This window comes from Perognathus longimembris, chromosome 11 (assembly GCF_023159225.1).
Source record: "Perognathus longimembris pacificus isolate PPM17 chromosome 11, ASM2315922v1, whole genome shotgun sequence".
Lineage (NCBI taxonomy): Eukaryota > Metazoa > Chordata > Mammalia > Rodentia > Heteromyidae > Perognathus > Perognathus longimembris.
In genome coordinates, this window is record NC_063171.1 from 44,961,916 (window position 1) to 44,983,610 (window position 21,695).

A 21,695-nucleotide genomic window follows, 5' to 3' on the forward strand; every position below is an offset into this window, starting at 1 on the left:
CACAAGATATAAAGAATTGAAGCATAGCTAAGTGGTTGTGTATGTGCTTTAGAGATACAAGCCCTGAATTTAATGTCCAGTATTGGAAAGAAGGAAGGAAAGAAAGAAAGAAGGAAGGAAGGAAGGAAGGAAGGAAGAAAGAAAGGGAGGAAGGAAGAAAGTGGAATTAAAACAAAAAGAATGGGGGTCACAGAAATGGAGGGACAAAGGGTAAACAAATGCAGCAACAATACTCATTAGACACTATATTGAAAATGAGCTACACAACATGGGTGGGGGAGTGGAAGGGAAAAACTGGGAGAGAGCAAAGGAAGGGGAGACATTGTCCAAAAAGAAATGTACTCTTTACCTGATTTATGTAACCCCTTTGTACATTACTATTATAATAACAACAAAGAATATAAGAAAAAAGAAAACCAAAGTTAAATGAGTGCATACTGGTAGTGCAGAGGCCCTGGGGTCAGGTCTCCGATGATAATTAACACTGAACCTGGGCTGCTTGAGAATATTTGTAATAAAAATGGTCCCAACTGCAACACCAGCGATTACTTACAGTGTGATGTGCGGTAGTTGCTCATCACATCAAACCACCACCTCACTATGAACCTATGGTTATTTTCATTTTAATTATGAGGAAATGAACAGAATCTAAGCACATTTCTCAAGTGACCCTGCTAGCAAGAGGCAGCACCATGAACGTTTTTGTGAAGGATTATAAAGATTGCAAAGCACTATACAGATGCAAAGTGCTGTGTGGTTTTGTTTGTTTTTTTTTAAGTTGGTCTAAAGTAAAGAATGCCTGAAGACACCTCTGCAGCTAGCAAGGGGCAATGTGGCATCAGCCTGGGCTCTGGCATGGGCCCCAGGATTGCTAGGCTGTTGAGCCAGCCCAAGTAATTCCAGTTCTGGGAACAGATTTCCTATCTGCCATTACCTCCTCAGCTCCGGTGACCGAGTACGCATGCCCCTTCACCAGCTTCTGGAACGTGACAGCCTCCGAGTCCGCAGCACTGGTGATCTGCAAATATGGCAAGTTAGCAGTTGCTGCTCCCCCATCACCCGTGTCCCACTGCAAGGGGACCACAGGCCAAGCCTGGGGGAGGGGGCTTTCAGGAGCTAACTGACAGGAACTACCAGAGGTTAAGTGACATAAGATACAGAGATAGAGGGAACACACAGATAGTGCATTCACCCTCCCTAGGGAGTGTGTGAAAGGTTACACCTTATAGGGAGGGTCTTCAGGTGGCCGCAGGACAGACAGCCAGGCATCATGGCCTAGATGGACTGATTTCTCCAAGCACCCATGTCTGTCCAGCTCAGCTGCATGGTTTTATGCAATGGCAATTCTTTGCAATGACCATTTTTTTTTCTCAATGTCTGAGTTAGAAGCTCGGCAAAGCTACCCACTCCCTGTCTGTTACATGTAGCTTTTGTATGGGACAGGACATGGCCTACCTTCTACCTCCCATCCCCTGGAACAGCCATTAAGGGAAATAATTCCTCCATGAACCCTGGGACATGAGGTGAAGGCTGCTGAGCTCATGGGGGATGAGCTCATTGGAGATAAGGTGTCCAGCAGAGGGCAGGCTTTCTCAGGGAACCTTGGGTGTGGAAGCCAAGGGGGTGATTCAGACCAAGGATAAGAACAGGAAATGGGCCGGGAAGGGAAGGAAAGGCTGGAGACCCATCACTCCATCAGTTGTACCCCAGACAGCTTGGCTGTTGCCTAGCAATCCCTAGTTCCTAACAAATGAGAAATATGACAGACAGTGTGTTACTGTTATTTCTGGGCAGTAGGTTTCCTGGGGCAGGACACTATCTACTGTTGAAGCCAACTAGAGCAGACTAGAGTGGGTTTAGTGAGGGCAGCGTGGACTTACATCAATAGAGCAGCCAAGGAGAGAGCCCTTCTGCAGCGCCTTCTGGATGATCTTGAACAGGTTGGGAGGAGGCTTCCTCAGCTCGTACCACTCAGCAATGCCACCGGTGAAGTCCTCGAAGCCCTCGGTGGTGGCGCCCCCTGAAAGTGCTTCGTAGCACCCATTGACCCTACAAGAGAGGAAGAGGTGCTGCCATTATTGCCAATGCTGCCACTGCCTGGGAGACATCATCCCTGAATGTACCACCCCATACCCACTCATGACAGCTCTGCTCTCATTTTCCTTGGCTTTGTCTCCAACTTGGGATGCCCAGGAAAGCAAGGTCCTATATCTCTACAGTTATTATTTCCCAGGGACATTGGGAAGTACCCACAGAATCTTTGAGTGAAAAGGGCCTTAATGATTAGTTGATCCACATTCCCGTATTGATTTCTTTCTGCATCCTGACAGAAGCAGACTTGCTAACAGGCAGTTGGGCAGTTATAGCTTTGAAAGAAAGATAACAATTCAATATGAAAAGCAGCTTCTCTGGGAAACAAGCCATGTAGTTCTCATGGGCATTTGACTCCAGGCTATCAATGCTGGGGTCTGAGGCACCTCTACAACCAGAACTTGGGGTTTGTGTGCAGCTTCTCTCCACTGGGGATGCAATCATGGAGGTATAAGGAGCAAAAATCCACTGGCTGCCTTAGAGCTGGGTCCCTACAAAAGCAGCCACAGCTGCTTCTCGAGTGGGCTGGCATGCTGGGCCTGGGACAAGCTTGACTCTGGGCAAATTGTGGGAAGCAGCTGGGAAGGATATATATATGCCACTTGCCACCAGCCATGTCACAGATCCTGGGCAAACTTTCAAAACCTTCTTACCTCTGCAATGGGTAATTTTGCCCATTGGCATAAATTCTGCTGCTTTTAATTGATTAACAATATAATAAGTCCTACCAAGGAAGCCAAATTCCTTCTCAAGGTCAGCAGAAAATCAGTCCCATAACCTTTCCCTGAACACCTGGTTCAGAACGCCAGGGACAGTCATGGATCAGCATATCACATGGCCAGGCACGGGGCCTGCATCAGCTCCTCAGATACAGAGCCCAATTTGGGCCCAAGTAGTCCTTTTATAGACCAAGACTTCTGCTCAGAATAGTCTTTGAATAGCTCCTGTTGTTTTGAGTCCTGGGTAGCAGGAGCAAGCCATGGCCCTTGGGGGAGGGCGAGGTCACTTACTTGGCATAGGCCTTCTCCAGCAGGGCGCTCCAGAACTCACTCCCCTCGGCTGAATGCACGAAGAGCAGCTCCCCGTCTTTGGTGGGCAGCCGGTCATCCACCACCACCTCCACCCATTCGCCATACTGCCAGAACTGCAGGAAAAGAGGGGAGGGGCATGCAGGGAGCTGGGCACCGAGCCGCAGCTGCACTTGGCTTGAAACTGCCAGACCCCTTGCTAGGGGGCCCATGAGACCATTCTGGGAGGAGATGTCCCCCTTTATCTCCTACAAGGGAAGTCCCTATGAAGCACAGGAGGACAGAGGGGCTTGTCTGTATCTCTTTGAAAACAAAACAAAACGGCATTTCACCAGGCTACTCAGGAGGCTGAGATCTGAGACTTTCAGTTTTAAGCCAATCTGGACAGACAAATTCCTAAGATGTTTATTTCCAATTGACCCCCCCTCCAAAAAAATGCCAGAAGTAGAGGTATGATGGAGTTTGGAGTGTAGCTTAGTGGTAGAGTGCTTCCCTAGCATGGTTTGATTCCTCAGCACCACATAAGCAGAAAAAGCTGGAAGTGGTGCTATGGCTCAAATGGCAGAGTGCTAGCCTTGAGCAAAAAGAAGCCAGGGACAGTGCTCAGTCAGGCCCTGAGTCCAAGCCCCAGGACCGGCACTAAATAAATAAACAAACAAGCAGTATTTCTCATTTACCAGTATAAAGGGGGGAAATATTAATATCTGAGTGTCAAACAATCAGCTTTTTAAAAACTTGAGAATGACATTCTGAACATCTAGCCTACTTTCTCTCCTTGCAGGTCCCAAGAGGCCTTCCATGGTCATCCTGGTCCAGTGTCTCACACCACGGGTAGGTTAGGAGCTTCCTTAGCAGACTAGCAAGGATTGAAGGACCTACCCAAGGGGGCGGGGCCATGTCCCTAGGACCCATTGAAAAGCCCGAGGCAACCTTTACATTACCTGGAAGCGGAAGATCCCAGCATAGTTTTCCTGGAAACTCTGGTCTAAGGGGACAACTCGGGCCAGGATTTCTTCATTCAAAGTGAGGGAGGCGATGGCTGCCAGCAGCCAGCAGTCACCTAGGAACACAGTACAAACAGCTCTGGTCAGGTCTGGGTGCCTGCAGGCAGACGTGTCACCTCCACACCTCTACATGTCACCTTTCCATCTCTATTCCGTCAGTCCTCATCCGATGGTTAGGTTGGAGGAGTGTGGGAGATATTTGGAGGGAAATGCTGAAGGGGGGATGTTACGCTGAACTGGTGGTGGCAGAGTAGAGAGGGGAAGTTCATTCTCTGAAAGACCAGAACTCTGTGGTGACTGAACTGAGCCCAGCTCTCTGCCTGACACACAGAACCATGATCCTCTGTGGAGGGAATAAATCCAATTGGCAGAAGCAGCTTCTGTGAAAACAGACTCTAAAGGGGGAATTTGAATGGTTTGGGTGGATAAAGAAATGTAGCAACAGATGGGAAGGGTGGAAAGTCAGACACATCTGGGAGAAGGATTCAGAGACAGGGAAGGATAGCAGCAGACAGGGGACCACAGGAATATGGAGCACTGTAGATGGAACAGCCACCAGTCGATGTGCAGGATGCTAGAAGGGGAAAGGGAGTTCTGGTTCAAGTGGCAGAGTGCTAGGCTTGAGCAAAATGGCTCAGGGATAGCACCTCATAGTTCAAGTCCTAGTACTGGCACAAAAAGAGAAAGAAGAAAGGAGGAAAGGAAAGGAAGGAAAGAAAAATGGAAGAAAGAAAGAAAAAGTAAAGGAGATAAAAGAAATATTGAGGGTCATGAAGTCCTCCAGTTCCTGAACCAGGTGGTTCTGTTGACACAGAGATGTGATTGCACACAGCCCTTTGAGGTCTGGATATGCAATTTGAAGCTGTAGTGGGTGGAGTCACGTCCTCCCTAATTAGCCAGTGGTTAATTAAAGGAAGTGAAATTCTTTTGCTCCTGAATCTGGGTGGGTCGATTCACCAGTAGCACCTCTCAACTATCTTTTGCGCTCCTAGGAACACTGAGGGCTGGCTCTGCAGTTTCAGTCTGACTCTGCCCTCAGTTCCAGGAGGCCTGGGGCAATCTATGCTGATGAGGTGCCATGAACTTAACTGGGGCTTCTGTGAGACTAGGCAGGTGCCCTCTTCTGCACAGAGTCTATAAAAGATGCATGGTCTGTTGAGCTAGAGTGATCTTGCTCCCTTGGAGGTGTTGCCTGGCTGAGAAGGGTTGCTGAGAGAAAAATCAAAGTCCTGGAAATATCCCTTCAGTACTTGAAGCCAGATCTGCCTTGGACTTTTCAGTCACATGAATGGATAACTTTGTTTCTTTACCCCTGATATGCTGGGCTACAAGTTCCGCTGCTTTGCTGGAGGAGCACAAGGACACAAGCCATGAGTGATGGAACACTTCCTGTGTTCCCACTACTGATCTAGCTAAGGGCTTCCAGTTCATTATTTCATGTATTGCCCACCACATCAGTGTCACCACATCAGTGTCATTACCATCTCCATGTGAAAGCTGAGCATACCAAGGTTTAGAGAGCTCATGGGTTCCTGTGGTTGTACCTACACTATCTCTGTAATCTTATCTGAGTATATTGGAAACCGTGTATACTGGTATTGGATGCAGGAAATTGAAAGGGAATACCAAATTTGAGAGACACAGGGTAAAAAAAGACAAACAACTACAAAAGCAATACTTGCAAAACTGTTTGGTGTAAGTGAACTGAACACCTGGGGGGGGGGGAGGGAAAGGGGGAGGAGGGAGGGGACTATGAGGGACAAGGTAACAGTACAAGAAATGTATCCAATGCCTAACGTATGAAACTGTAACCTCTCTGTACATCAGTTTGATAATAAAAATTTGAAAAAAAAATAGAGAGCTCATGGGCATTGTCAACACTCAAACAGCTACTGGTGAGGGTTAACAGGGAGGGTTTTACTGGCCATAGATCCAAGAAGGAATGTTTTGGGTTAGTAAGGCCATTAGACAAACCAAACTAGAAACTCTCTGACACGTTGAAGATATAGAGTTAGAAGGGAAATTCAGCAGTGGCCATTTTTAGCTTTGGTTTTGGGAGGAAGCTGCAGAATCTCTGATTAGAAGGAATGGAAATTGTAAGGTCCTCTCCCTGAGGGCTACATGCAGATGCCCCCACCTCATTAAGTCTCCACTCAGTTACCTGGGTAACCTGCAGACCTCGAGGCAGTTACCTCCCCTTTCCCTGAGGTCACCTCCTAATCCACCTGGCCACACCCCTTACCCCTGCCCTAAATAAAGCAGGGCTGGGTGGGGGTCGCGCTCTCTCTCTCTCCCTTCTCTCCGGCCATGGATCACCTTGGCCACAGGCCAGCAGTTCGGTAATAAACGTTCTCTCCTGCCTGAATACCGCGTGGCGTTCTCCTTTACCGGCTACCTACTTTAAAAACCTAACAGAAATCTGTAGAAGGATATGGGAATCTAACTTCCACTTGATACTTCTAATGGACCCCATAATCAAAAAGACAACCTTCCTGCCTTTCCTGAGCATGAGACCCCCTCCCCCCACACCTCCACTTCCAATTGTATTCTGCTGTCCATCCTGACAACCAGTTCACCCTGCATCTGTTGTTCCTGGGATAATGAGAGCCGACTGTGCAATGCATTCGTCATCAACATTGGGTCTATAAATATGCATTATGATGTCAGTTCTTCTTTGGGAATCTGGCAATGCCTGTGAATCTCATTCATATATTTGAAATTTTCTTAGAATCCTGCAAACTGCTTAGATTTGGATCTGTCCACCACAGCCTTTGGGTTACAGTGCTTCCAATATAGGGATTCTGGTGACAGGAGTCTTGAGGCAGTTTCTCCCTCCATTCCTGTACCAACTCTCCTCCAATCCTGGAACATCCTTCTAGAGGCTGCCTGGATCTATCTGATCCTGTTCTGTCTGTCCCTGGGTTCCTCCAAATCCATGCTTTTACATCCGCCATATACATAGCAGCACACAAGCGCAGGATCTGCAGGGCCTGTCCATTGCTGTGGTAATCTTGGAGGGAACTGCTGATCACACTGCTATTCTGGGGACAGTGACTCTGACTGAATGCAGGAGGGATTGGCTTCAGTTGCAGCTCTATATTTTTTCTTTTTGTATGTCAGGGTTCAGATTAGATCTGTGTATCTATCTCCAGTTACAGCTCACTACTGGTCCGGGGTGCCCTTTCCATATCCCAGAAGTCAGCAGCCCTGCTTCGTGGCTTCCTGCTTTCCTCCCTTGTGTCTCGGAAGTGCATCTCCTGCCAGCCTTGCAGAGGGGGCAGGTCTGGTCGGGCCAGCTTTCTTCATGCCTGACTAACCCTTGCTAACTTGCTAACTCTGAAAGGACTCACAAGCCTCAAACATTCTCCTCTATACTAAGTTACTGCCTTAAAGTCACTTGTCCTGCAAGGGGCAGGGCCAGAACCTTTCAGCTTCTACTCGATCTTCTTTCCTCCAGTAGGACCTTAAAAGCTAACAAGCGGCTGACATTTATGACAAAGGACATTTCACTTGACCTCCATGAAGTCTGTAAGAGATGACCATTGTTATTATCACCTTCTCAGGATGAAGAAATTGAAGCCCAGGAAGTCGATAGAGAAAAGAATTTACAGGTCTGGCAACAAATCTTCTGAATAAAAGTCCTTAGTTTCATTTAAGTATTATAAATTAATAGTGATTAACTTCTTTAATGAGACCCAGTAGGAAAATCCAACTGTAATTCAAAATTGAAACAAAAGAGGAACTCACTAGCAGCTCCCTTATGTCCTGTATTTTATCCTTTTTTTTGTGACATTCTTTTTTTTTTTTTTTTTTTTTGCCAGTCCTGGGCCTTGGATTCAGGTCCTGAGCACTGTCTTTGGCTTCTTTTTGCTCAAGGCTAGCACTCTACCACTTGAGCCACAGCGCCACTCCTGGCCGTTTTCTATATATGTGGTGCTGGGGAATCGAACCCAGGGCTTCAGGTATATGAGGCAAGCACTCTTGCCACTAGGCCATATTCCCAGCCCCTCTTATTATTATTATTATTATTTTTTTTTTTTTGGTCAGATGTGGGCCTTGAACTCTGGGCCTGGATGCTGTCTTTGAGCCTCTTTGTGCTCAAGGCCACTGCTCTACCACTTGAGCCAGAGCACTACTTCTGGTTTTTTGAGTGGTTAATTGGAGATAAGAGTCTCATGGGGATTTTTCTGCCCCTGCTGGCTTCAATCCTCAGATCTCAGCCTCTTGATAAGCTAGGATTACAGGTGTGAGCCACCGGCACCCAGCAAGTCCTATATTTTAATAACCAATTACCTGTTAGCTTAAGAAATATTAAAATACATCACCAAATCAACGCAATGCAAGTCACCAAGACAACAGGCAGGTGTGTCATTGCACAGCAGAGGCAATGACACTAAGATCACAGTAAAGGCAAGAGGAAACAAGTTATTTGCATTTTTGGTTTGTTTTATTGAGATGATAGAGTCTTACTATATAACCCAGGCTGGCTTCAAACTCAGAATCCTCTTACGTCAGTCTCTATAATGCTAGGATTACAGATGTGTACCCCATGTCTGGCTCAAGTTACGTACATTTTATAGTTAAAGATTAAAAAAGTTTCCTACCCATTTTCCAAATTCTGGAGTTGAATGAGGGAGTCAGAAAGGCTATAAGAAAAATATTTACACAGCATTGGTGGCTCATACCTGTAATCCTAGCTACTCAAAAAGCTAAGATCTGAGGATCAAAGTGCAAAGCCAGCCTGGGCTCTTATCTCCAATTAACCAGCATAAAGCTGCACGTGGAGGTATGGCTTAAGTGGTAGAATATAAGTCTTGAGTGAAAAAACTAAACAAGAGCAGGAGGCCCTGGGTTCAAGCCTCATTATAGGCATACACACACATATACACACACATCTTGATTTCCAATAAGGCTGGAGTATTTGAAATCCTATTTCATACTTGATTTCTTTTCTTTCTTTTAATACCTGCTCATACACACTCTCAAAGTCTCTCAGCTCATTTCATTATCATGAAACAGTTCAGAGTAAATGCTCTTATCTTATTTCATAGGTGAGCGCACAGGCTTAAGAGGTCGAGAGGCTTGCCCCAAGTCCCTGGCTAGCAAGCGCGCACTGCTTCTGCTTGTGCATTAGTAGCTTTTAATGTTTAACATACATACACGGTTGGCTTTGCAAGCAGGCTGGTGACAGCTCACCTGACTGAAATGATGCTGTGGTAGGACTTGTGTCCTTCATCCAGTAATGTCTCAGAATCTGCACAGGGCGAGCTTCAAGTGGATGTCTATCTTGTTCTGTCCCACCCTTCCCTGCCAAGTCCTTGGTTCCTCCACCAAGGTCAGAATCTACCTTCCCTAGAATAAATTTATAGAAACATTTCTCTCTGGACAACCCCACAGGATAGGTGCCGTAGTTGAAGTTTAAGGAGTACCCTCCCAGGGGAGCTTACTTGGGGCAGTTACAACCAGGTCTGAATAAAAGCAGCCACTAGTTTGGGAGGGGCCAGATAACCAGATAACTCCAACACTGCAAAGTGTTTGTGGCTCTAACCAGATTCAGCAAGAAAACTCCAGAGGGCACCTTCAGTGACTGAGACTTGTGGAATACTGTCATATGACTGGGGCTTGAAAAAGAAAGATCTATATATTTTTAATGTTATGAATCTGCAAGGGACTCAGGACTTTAGCAAATGCCATATCCCTACTGTACATCTTTATTGGCTTTATTCTCCAATTATACAGCAAGAAATGGGCAGGAAGGACAGGGGAGTGGCTCTGAGCACAACCCAAAGTGCTGCCTTCTTCTCCAGGTGAGTTTTCCAGTTGTCATACAGGTACAATGTCTGTTTGTGTTTGGTTGTATTTGGTTAACTGTGTGTGAAGATCAGGTTGTGCTTTACCTCAGAGTTACCCCATATTGTATGGAACAATAGCACTGAGGCTGTGACTTGCTTTGAGGGATTGCCGTTTATAGAACAGCAGTTTTGTAGATTATGGATCACACCTATAATCCTAGTTACTCAGGAAGCTGCAATCTGAGGATTGCAGTTCAAAGCCAGCTGGGGCAGGAAAGACCATGAGACTTATCTCCAATTAACCATCAAAAAGCTAGAAGTGAAGCTGTGGCTTAAGTGGTAGAGCACTAGCCCTGAGCAAAGAAGCTTAGGGACAGTGTCTAGGCCCTGAGTTCAAGCCCCAGGACCAGCATATGCATATGAGTGTGTGCGCACACACACACACACACACACACACACACCCCTACCCCTAGCAGTTTGTCCCATTTTGAGTGCAAATGCTGAAGGCAGTGACCCTACCTCTTGTTCTTCTAAGTAACCAATTATCCTCTGCTCAGTATAAACCATGATCATGTCTTTTGGTAAATAAAAGATTACCACCTTTGACCTTATTAAATTAAATCAGGAACATACGGACCCATTGGTATAAAAAAATATAGCAGAAATACAGGCCCAGGAGTTTATTTGAACATACCAGAACAATGAATAATGCAACCTCCTGACTTGGATCATAGAAGAAGGGGTACCTAAACACTGGGGTGCAACCTGTCATCATACCTAACCAGTGCATGTGTCATGAACTGAAATGTGGCAAACTTCCTCCCAACTCTGACTTGGGGGCTCCAGCTCAGTCATTCTTCCTTCTTGACATGACTCACTTGAATTGTGACCCACTAAAATGTGGTTCATTTACACCCAGTAAGCTTGGAACTATCTCTGCACTTTGAATCAGCTCTGTTCCTTGATACCCCAGTTTCACAACAGCTGTGTGACTGGGCTCCCGATGTGAATATCTTATCTAGCCACCAGCAGTAACTCTGTTTTCTCTCTGCTTTTGCTGATCTTTAACACTTCTTCAAATTACTCTTTCTTAGACATTCTGTAATGTATATATCATAGCACGAAGTGTATTTGTATGATCTAAGAGTTAGTATTAGTTATTGGGATTGGAATAAAAGAAACTGTGATTACCAATGGTTATGCTTGGCTGATCATTTGTGGAAATCAGGCTGTGCTCTGCTCCAAAGTTATTACACATTGTATGGAACAGTGGTTTTGGCTATCAAGTAAAATCAGTAGTATTTGGTGAATTAAGCCAGCATCATTGAAGTAGCTTTGAATTTGTTCAAAAATTTTTTTATTGGTGAACATTAATTGTACAAATGAATTCACCGTTACTAAATTCTGCCATTGTCGAAAGAGACAAATGTGTCTATGTTTCTGACATGATCCTGTCATAAAACAATGGGAAATCTATTAATGCATTTATCTTATAGCTGAAATAATGGTCTCAGAGGCTTGAGTTCTGGACGTTAGTGAGCTGGAACTGATTGCTCAGTTGACACCTTCTGTTTGCCCTTTTACAGCTGCTCTACACCCTCTACCCAGCTTTCTGCTCAGGAGCTCTCTCAGCGGGCCCCACTTGGTTCTTAGGATCCTGGTCAAGTTAAGCCAATGGCAGTTCAGGAGACCAGAAGAAAGGAAGATGGACTAGGACAAGTTTTACATGTCTTCCCTGCCTGCTCTGAGCCTAGATCTCAGGGCACAGCAATTCAAGAGGGTGCTGTATAGGATGCATTCTTGGTTCTAGGATCTTGACAACTGCTCCTACCTTATAGATCTTATGGGAGGAGCTCAGTTATGCCACCTTCTTGGATTCCCAAAGGCATTAAGCACAGTCCACTCATTTCCAACAGTGTTCTGGATACCTCTGACTAGTTGGCTAGTCTTGGTCAGTGGTTGACCTTTATCAACAGCTCTCAGGGTGCATGGCAACCTGCCTTCAAGGGCTTAGACAATCATCTACTCTAGTTTAACATTCTGTCCACAAAGACTCATTATCATAAAACTGCCTTTTTCTGTTAAGGTAGTCTGTAAACCATTTGATCATGGTAAAAATACCAATAGATTTTTTAAAGTTTATAAGGAAAATTAAATATGAAGTCCAGATAAAATAATTGAAAAAAGAAAAAAGAAGAAAAGATTAGGCATGGTAGGACACACTTATAAATCCAGATTTCAGGAGACAAAGGTAATCAGCTAAAGTCCAGCTTTAATCAGTTATTTGAAAATGCAGACCATAATAATTGGTCTACATTGAAAGAACAACCAATGAATTGGCTCATCCCAGTGTGTTCTCTCAAATTCGATATGCCTTAGGAAACAAATGTTTTACAGTTAAGTTTAGGAAAGGTGAAACTGGCCAGGTTAGGCACAAGGATTTTGTTCAAGGAATTTACAGGGTCCTTTTTCCCCAGGGGGAAGGAATGGGGTATAAAATGCAGCTGTCTCAGACTTTTTTGGCCCTGAACTCCCTTTCTGGCAACCCCCATGCCCAATGTCCTGGAAAGCCCATTGGACAAGTCAGATTACGTACTGAGGGGTACACTTTGCAGCTGTGCTAAGAGCTCAGCTTGGCAGCTTAAACTGCCTCCTAGAGAAGTAGTGGAGATGGAGGTGGGGGTGGGAGGGTGAGATTTTCCATAGCTTTTGGACAGCAACTAGTTTGGGCAGCCCACCTGCCCCAGCCTCAGTGCTTCTCATAGAACCCCTATCTTCAGTTTCTCTCCAGATTTGGAAATCTTCCTTTTCTTTATGCCTGGCTGCTTTCCTGTACAGGTTGTGTTGTTTTCCTTGTGTGATTTGGTTAAGTCTGTGTTCCCTGGGAATGAGGTGAGGTGCAAGTAAATAGCCAATTCTACCCTGGCTATTGTACAACTATGACTCACCATCTATTGTCTGCCTTTCTTGTCCATAGAGCTGGACAATGGCCTTGATCTGCCCAGTGCTCTGGACAGGTGCAGGGACAAGGGTCAAAGTAGAGGCATGACAGGCATTGATCATCTGCTGGACACACACTGTGAGTCCTGGGGGGTAGGACCTGAGTGCTATCTAGCAGCGTGTCCTTTAGCGGATATATCCACTCTTAGCTTGGAGGTCACTGACTGCCCAGTGAAGGTCTGGACAGCAGACTCTATACAGACAGGCCAGCCACTCCTTCATCCATGCCAGTCCAAACCAGCTCAGCTTCTTTTCTACAAGGTACTCCGTCTGTGTAGCCTAAGGAGGGAAGACAACTTCCCACCTTGCTAACTCTCTGGGAAAGGCCTACTTGCTGCCTCACCAACCTCATGAATCCTATTACAGGGACTGCTACTAGATGAGACTTCAGGGCCTTCCTGCCGGCTTCCACCGCAGGCCTCAGCGTTGACTGGTCTGGCTTTCTAATCATGTCTCCCATATGTAGAGATTGGAGTTAGGCTGCAAACACCTGGCAATTTCAATGCTCTGATGGAAAAATGGCTGGAAACTGGTTTGAGTGGGGAGGAGGGAGGATGGGAAAGGCAGGTTTCTGGAAGTCTGGAGACTGATTTGTTGGAAGGAAATCATCCAGGGGACATGGTGAAGGGTTTCCCAACTATACTTTGCCCTTTGATATTTTGCTTGTGAGAGTTTCTGCCTTTCTCCACTGGGGGCCTTTCTCCAGGATGCCTGTAAAGAGCATGGCTTGCTGGAGGCTGAGTTCATGTCTGATCTCTCAAAGATCTGACTTTGCTGGTTCTATTTCGTTTCTCATTCCATCTGGCACTTTCCCACACACCTGTTTTGCTTGAGGGTGCCTGGAGGCATCTGCCCCAACTCCACCCTCATGGGGTTCCTGAGACTCTAGGCTCTTGGCTGCCCTCTCACTCCACTGTGGCTGGCTCTGTTCCTGGGCCCAGCCCCTTGGGATCTCCCTTCCTGTGTACCTTCCTCCCCTGAGTCCCCGCCCTATCTACACTCCCCCAGGCACCACTCTGTTGCATTGTGCTAGCAAGAGGCCAACAAACCAGATGGGCAGGCTGCCATGGACCCCTGTAGGCTGAAAACTTTGGGTACTGTATAGAACCAGAGGCTGCTCCAGACAGGGGCACTGGAAAATCTGGGTGAAGAGCAACCCAAGAAAGTGGGCTGATATGCCAGCTCCCTTTTGTGAGCTGTCCCTTTGATAGGCACAGGATTATTGGCTCCATGGTCATCTATGAGCATGCTGGTCCTCAAGAGGAATACTGTGGACCTGTACCTAGGAGGCCTGACCAGAGGTGTTGAGAATACCCGATTGTCTTTTGAACTGGATTTGATCTGATCCAGTCACTTACTGTGGTATAAACCTAACTGATTTGTTTTCTTTTAATGTGTAAACTTTGGCCATCTTTGGATCTGCTGAGTGGACCATTCCATTATGCTGAGCCTCTAACAATGATGTGCTGGGGAAGATGTCCAATGAAGAAGTCAAGGTAAAAATTGAGCCCCGATGAGGTTCAGGCTACAAATGCTCAAGGCCCAAGAGTGATCATTGTGGAGGTAAATCACCGAGACGCTGAAACGTTGGCCTGAGAACTGCTGGGCCCTTTGTAGTCCCTTCTCTGTTTTGTCTCCTTTAGGGGCCTTTAGGAACCCCCTCCCCCGCCTCTTTTCCCCTCCCTCCCTGGTCCTCTGGTATCTTCAGGTTGGTCATCATTCCCCTGTAGGCCCTGACTGTGGGTTCTCTAGGGCTTACTGTGTAAGGGCTAACCTGAGAACATGAGTGACTAAATATAAGTTTTAGTGTTAAAATTATAACAGTTTCTAAACCCTGGTGATGACTCCATGCTAGAGAGCTGCACCCCCACCCATAAGACTAGTTTTTTGTAGTTTGACATTTAAAATTATAGGGAGCCCTTGTTTCCCTCTGTACCTAGGTAGCAACCATGGTAACGGGTAAAAAATGACCATAGTCATAGACTATAGAAATAACCATGATAGTAGTAGAAATGCCATGGTAACTGTTGGGGTGGTTTACTTATGATTGAGTACTGGATTGTTTTAGCCCACTCAAGCTTGCTTAGTGGTAATGGGAAAACATGGTGGCAATTGTTAAAATAAAGCTAGTACTAGGTCAGCCTGACCGCAAAATTCTGCTTCTGTAAACAGCTTGCTTAACTCATTTGTGACTTGCTCTACCCCCTGCACTAACCCCCTGCATCAGTGCTACGTGACCACCTGCTGTCAGTTCCTGATATCGAGGCCAGTTCCCGTTATCAAAATAGGTTAGCTGATAGGGTAGATAGCCAATAGAAATAGGACAAGACTTGCTTGCTAAATGCCATCCAATCAAGTATCTGCGAAGTTGGAAATACCCTGCTCCTGTTGTAATCACAATAAAAACCCTGCCTATCTGAGGGTCGGGGCTCTCAATCCAGATCTGCTGCGTCGGTGATGGTTGAGAGTCCAGGCTCGAGCTTGCGATAAAGACTCTCATGTGTTTGCATCGGAATCGGCTCCTTGGTGGTCTTTGGGGACCAGAAATCTAGGCATAATAACTGCATGGGGGTGGATTTCTTATCTGAGATGGACTAGCATTTGGGTCTTACCCATTTGTTCAACAACTGTTTAGTAACACCCTCTCTATCTTGCCCTGGGACACCCCCTGAGATTACTTAGGGGATTGTTGCACATGGGCCTTCAGGGGCCCTCCAAATCTAAACTTTCTTGGCCCCTCATGATTTGTTTGGCAGAAGCAGGAGCTTGAGCTGTTAGGCACAGTGACTTCACCCTTGCACTCACTCAGGCTACCTGGATGAAAAGCCTGGTTGTCTGCAGCTGGCTCTCCCAGGGGCTGCACGGGCACCTGGCATTCATAGCCTGTCTTCCATGCCCACAGGACCCTGGCAGCACAGACTATGCCTAGACACCCCCCCCCCCCCCAGGAACAGATCTTATGAATAGCTTCTTTAAGCTCCAAGGCCTTCTTCTAAAGATAAATTCATCCAGGGCCATGTCAGTGAATTTCCAGAGCTATGCTTCCCACCTCTGCATCCAGAGGGTCAGCTCCGGGCACGGGCCGCAGCTGCCTGGACCTCTGCAGGGAGCGGCCTGTGGCTGCCTTACTCATGTTTTCGGCTGTGGGAGGGCTTTCCAAGGGGAGACATAATATTTGTTGTGTGTCTTTCTCTTCCTTCAACGATTGCTGTCTTTCCTTCATAAACAGGAAGGCAAAGCAGACTTGGGCAGCACCCACCCTCCCCCTCCTTCCCCAGGGAATCCAAGACATGTTGAACTTCTGACAAAGGTCCCAGCCCTGGCTTGTCACACTAGGGAGCAATGGCCTCGCGGCAGTCCCAGAAGGATGGAAGTTCGATAAGGGCATGGAGAGCTACTGGCCACCCACTGCTCAGCCCCACCCAGCCATGGGGAAGGGTGAGTTACAGCCCCAGCAAGTCTGTGCTCTGGTATGGAAGATACCACCAACCACATACTTCCAACAGGCCAAGGAACCAATTCATCTTGGGACACCAGGGCCAGTGCCAGCTAGGCCACTCGCGGGAGACCTTTTCCTGCCTCTGTATCCCTCAGTTACTTCTCTCATCCCAGGTCCAATCCCAGGCAGCACCTCTATCTTCCTAATGCAATCAGGCAGAGATGTCCCTTCCTCCTCAAATCTAGCCTCAGGCTCCTGGGCTGTTCATTCACTTCTCCGTGGTTTGCAGGATCAGCCAGCACTGACAGGCAGAAGGAACAGACATGCAAACATGGTCAATGGCAGTGAGCAACAAAGATTGGCTTGGGGGGGTGGGGTTAGGGAAGAAGGAGGTGGGAATGGGTGAGATGGGTGGGGGTACTTTTGGGGGAGAAAGATGGTCGAGGTGGAAACACTCGGTGTGGGGGCGGGGACCCAGGACAGACATGTGGTGTTGGTATTTGGGCTTGAACTCAGGGCCTGTCCTTTAGCCTTTTCCAGCAAGGCTAGAGCTCTACCACTTGTGCCACAGCTCTACTTCCAACTTTTTGCTGGTTAATTGCGAATAAGAATTTCACAGATTTTTCTGCCCCAGCTGGCTTCGAACTGTGATCCTCAGATCTCAGCCTTCTAAGTAACTAGGATGACTGGCATGTGGAACTGTCTGGCTCCTGAGGAAACAAGCTAAGGTTCCTTCTCCTTCTTTTTCCTTGGGCCCTAGACCCTCTATGCACAGCAAAGCATGTGCAAACACTCAGTGCTGGCAAGGTGTCTCGTCTGCTCCCTCAGTGGAGACACTTTATGTTCTTCTCTCCATCTCTCTATTCTCAATCATCCTTGGGAACTCATCCTTTTGGGGAATCCCTCGTAAGTTCATGCTGTTTGCTTTCTTTATAGAAAGGGTCGTAATATACTTAATTCATTTAGTAGTTTACTTGTACAACGTCCATTGGCTCTCTGAGTATAGGGTACCTGGAAGCAATGCCCAAAGAGAATTAGAGATGGGCAAACACCATACCAGAAATTCAGCTGAGAATTAAAGCTTATCTTATCCCTCATTGGGAATAATTAGTACACGTGTAGGATAGTCTTAGCAGAAGATCACAATAGCTCAAGAGCTATGCCCATATGAACATATAAGATGATACTAAGCAAAATGAACTTCAAGTTATGGAAACAAGTGGTATATCGTTGTTGTAATTTTCAACATGCCTTGTGAAATTATGCCTTTTTTCCTTTGTATTTCTTTCCGGTGGTTTTAATCCTGCTATCACTGTAGCTGATTTTAGTACCTTGGATATTATATATATATATGTGTGTGTATTGGAACTAGGGGAGGGAAAGGGAATAACAAAATCAAGAGACAAAGGATAAAAAGACAAACCAATGGGCTGGGAATATGGCTTAGTGGCAAGAGTGCTTGCCTCGTATACATGAAGCTCTAGGTTCGATTCCTTAGCACCACATGTATAGAAAACGACCAGAAGTGGTACTGTGACTCAAGGGGCAAAAGGCTAGCCTTAAGCAAAAAGAGGCCAGGGACAGTGCTCAGGCCCTGAGTTCAAGCCCCAGGACTGGCAAAAAAAAAAAAAAAAGAGACAAACCAATGCAATAGCAATACTTACAAAACTATATGGTACAAACCAACTGTACAACTCATGGGAGGTGGGAAGAGGGAAATAGGGAGGGGTAAGGGGAGGAAAAATGAGGGAGGAGGTAACAAGTTAGATAGTTGGACAAGAAATGTACTCACTCTGCCTTACGTTTGAAACTGTAACCCCTTTGTATATCACTTTGACAATAACGAAATTAAAAAAAAAAAAAAAGCTTGTCCTAATGGGGGAATAGGAAGAGAAGGAGGCTGGGGGGACAAATGGAGAACTTAACACAGAGTGGTCTGGTTGGATATGGAGATAAGAGGAAGAAGCAAGAGCCCTGTGTGGAGAAAGTGCTGTGTTTTCCTATTTCACGTGCCTCAGCCCCAGCCCGGGGCTCTTCCTAATGCAGGCACTTGATAGGGCTCCTGGAAGCACAGAGGCAATTGCATTCAGGGCTCTTAGGCAGCTCAGAAATGAATGGCTAGAGTCTGGGATCTGGCAGTCAGCCCCATTTCAGAGCCCATACTACCCTACATATGGGGAGGACCCCCAAAACATCTCTCAAAACTATGGTGGGCTGGTGTCTCAGCAGCCTTGAGTGTCCCCTGGTAAAGGACAAGAAAGGCACAATTCAAAGAGAGGAACTTTAGTATCTTCCAAAATGGCCTCAGCAGTGTACTGGTCTCACATATTCTTCCAGAATCTTCTCCTCAACAACAAGTAGAAGGGTCTGCTCCCCTTGAACCTAGATAAACTATCTATATACATGAATGAGGTAAAGCAGAAGTGATGCTTTGTGAAGATGTTATTTCCCAGACTCTCTTGAGACATGTGCCAGGGTGTAAAGTGTTCAGCTTTTTTCAAACTCCATGTTAAGGAGCCCATTTAAGAGAAAAAGACGTTGGGTGCAGGTGGCTCAGGCCTGTAATCCTAGCTATTCAGGATGCTGAGATATAAGGTTCACAGTTCAAAGCCAGATGAGGCAGGAAAGTCTGTGAGACTCTTATCTCTTTTCCCCACACCAGACAGGTGAGTAAAGGGTCTTCAGACGACTCCACCCCAGGCTTGTCTAACTGCAATCACCTAAGGGACTCTGAGTCACTAGCTCCATCCAGTCATCCTTCAGGACCACAAGAGAGAACCGTCAGTCTCCCCCATCTGAAGGTACTGGCAAACAAACAAACAAAACAACAATAACAGCAACAACAACAACAAAAAAAACAGTGGATCCAACATCCCAAAGATATGCCAATGTCAGATTGCCCAGGACTCCCAGCCATTCTGTAGGGCCCCCTGGACTTGGGATGTGCACCCTACTTTCTTGATGTGTGGTTCGGAAAGGAACCTGGGCCAGGAAGCTTGAGACCACAGACTTGCAGAGAAAGCAAGAAGCAGGGAGCATCCTCGCCATCTGCCATCTCCTTTCTTGCTCAGGCTCCTCCCAGGACGAGTGGGAAGGTTGGTGCTTCTCCCTGCAAGCTCAAAAATCCCAGCGATGCTGTTCTTCCTTGCACATTGCCTAGATTCTTTCCTGCAATGTACTCATAACAACGTGTCTGGGCTAGGTTTGTAGCCATGCTGGCTGGTAGGTGGGTTTTGTCTTCAGCACTTATAGGCTGACTGCGGCTCCTCTTCCTGCTTCCCAGGATCCTCCTCCCTGGCAACCCCAGCATTGCAGGCTCCCAATGGGCATTCTGGGCCTTGGTGCCCAGGGACTTCCAAGGTACTTAACATTTCCATAGCTGTCCCTTCACTCCACCTCTACCAGTGGTTCCATCTGAGGACATTCCTATCCTCTGTCCACTGGGAACATTTGTCAACACCCAGAGACATTTATCATCACTACACCAGAAGAAGGGGGTGCAACTGGCATCTAATAGATAGAGGCCAAGGACACTGCCAAACTTCTTATAATGCGCATATCAGCCCCCACAATGAAGATTTATTAGTTCCAAGTATAAAGAAGGACACTGTGGGGAGGTCCTGCTCTAGCTCCAATCTTGTCTGTTCTGTGTCTCAGTCCTGTGCGCTTTGTTTTCTGCTTCTCCTGGACAGATGCTAAGACACCAAGCCATTGAAGGCTGTTCCGAGCTATATTTCTTTCTCCTTTTTGTGCTACTTTTTGTGCTTTTTGTACTACTATAGCTACTACTCAGTACTCAGGGTCTGAGGGCTGAGTGCTTAGCTTTTTACACTCAAGGCTTATGCTCTACCCAAATGAGTCACATTTCCACTTCCAGATTTTTGCTAGTTAACTGCAGATAAGAGGCTCGTGGACTTTCCTACCTCAGCTGGCATGAACAGTAATCCTCAGATCTCAGCCTCCCGGATAGGTAGGATTATAAGCATAAGCCACCGGTGCCTATCTTGAAACAATGGCATTTCAAGTCCCCAACAGATGTGCCAGTTGGATGAGACACAGCTCTACGGGGAGGAAGGGAGCCCACATTCAGAAAGCTGTGAGTCTCAGCCTTAGAAGGATGAGAGGAAGTCGGAGGCTCCCAGGGCCCCTCTGGAGGGCTGGGTGCGGCTCTCCACAGGAACTACACACCCAGCCCTGTGCTATGCTGCCGGTCACTACGACTGATGAGTCACCCGGGCTTTCTCTCCATTACTCATTTCACAGCCTGGCTAGCAGCCCAGAAAAGGATACCCCAAAGCCAAACTGAGGTTCCCCACACATGCACAGCCCCCTCATCGTTTCCATCAGGACCAGGGTGGGGAGGGTAAAGAACTCTGCTTTATTCATGACCGTTCTTTATTTCTAGGGAGGTCTTCAGTCCCCAGCAGCAAAAGATGCAAACTTGCCCCTGCCCACCCCTAAGCAGAGGGGGAGGCCCTAAAAGGGGAGGGAGAGGGAGACCAGGATGCTGGAGCCTGATTTCCTACTCTCACATTCCAGCATCTGCTGACTAGAAAATTCCTTTCCTAGCTCATTCCCTTACCCCCATAACCATCACCATCTGACATCAACATTTTTGCTGATTCTAAACTTCTTTCTCTCTCTCTCTCCCTCTCTCTGTTTCCTCCCTCCCTCTCTTCCTTTCTCTGTCTTTCTTTTTCTGGTGTTTGAACTCAGGGCCTGGGCACTGACCAGGAGCTTTTGTGCTCAAAGCTAGCACTCTACCACTTGAGCCACAGTTCCACTTCCAGCTTTTTGTTAGTTAATTAGAGATAGGAATCTCATGGACTTTCCAGCCAGGGCTGACTCTGACATGCCAGTTCTGAGTAGTTAAGATTATAGGCATCAGTGCCCAGCAATTCTTCGTTTCTAACCCCCTGTTAAGAACCTCTCTGTGGTTGCTATTGCTGGGCACTGATGCTAAGCAGAGGCATTGCTTATAAGCCTGAGTTGAGTTGAAGGTGTGGGGAGTTGCAAGGAGCTGTAGAGGAAGGTAACCTATTTTTGAGTCAGAGAATGTCAGAAGTGTGAGCTGCAGGAAAATCTGACCCAGCACTCTCATCTCAGAGATGAGACAGACCGCTGGGCCGCACAGGGTATAGCGTGGCTCCTGGCCACAGAAAATTGCTGGCAAAGCTGAGGGAGCACCCAGACAAGTGAAAAGTCACATCCTGTCCCCTCAAGGCCATAGGTAGCAGGTGGGGACCCTGTAGTATCCCTGCCATTCTCTGGGTACCTGTGGGAGAGGAGGAGCTCTGAAGGAGGTTCCCATCCCCTCTGTCCTACAGCCAAGGACAGCTTT

The 21,695-nt window shown here is 46.8% G+C and overlaps 1 protein-coding gene across 1 annotated transcript in view; it reads right to left on the bottom strand.

The window, feature by feature from the left end:
* Positions 1 to 21,695, bottom strand: part of Capn2 (calpain 2) — a 54,448-nt gene that overhangs the window by 23,507 nt on the left and 9,246 nt on the right. The window contains exons 3-6 of the mRNA XM_048358115.1: positions 4,061 to 4,179; positions 3,102 to 3,235; positions 1,881 to 2,049; positions 935 to 1,018 (exon numbers count right to left, since the gene is read on the bottom strand). Of these exons, the coding sequence (XP_048214072.1) occupies positions 935 to 1,018; positions 1,881 to 2,049; positions 3,102 to 3,235; positions 4,061 to 4,179 (506 nt within the window). The remainder of the gene's footprint in view (positions 1 to 934; positions 1,019 to 1,880; positions 2,050 to 3,101; positions 3,236 to 4,060; positions 4,180 to 21,695) is intronic.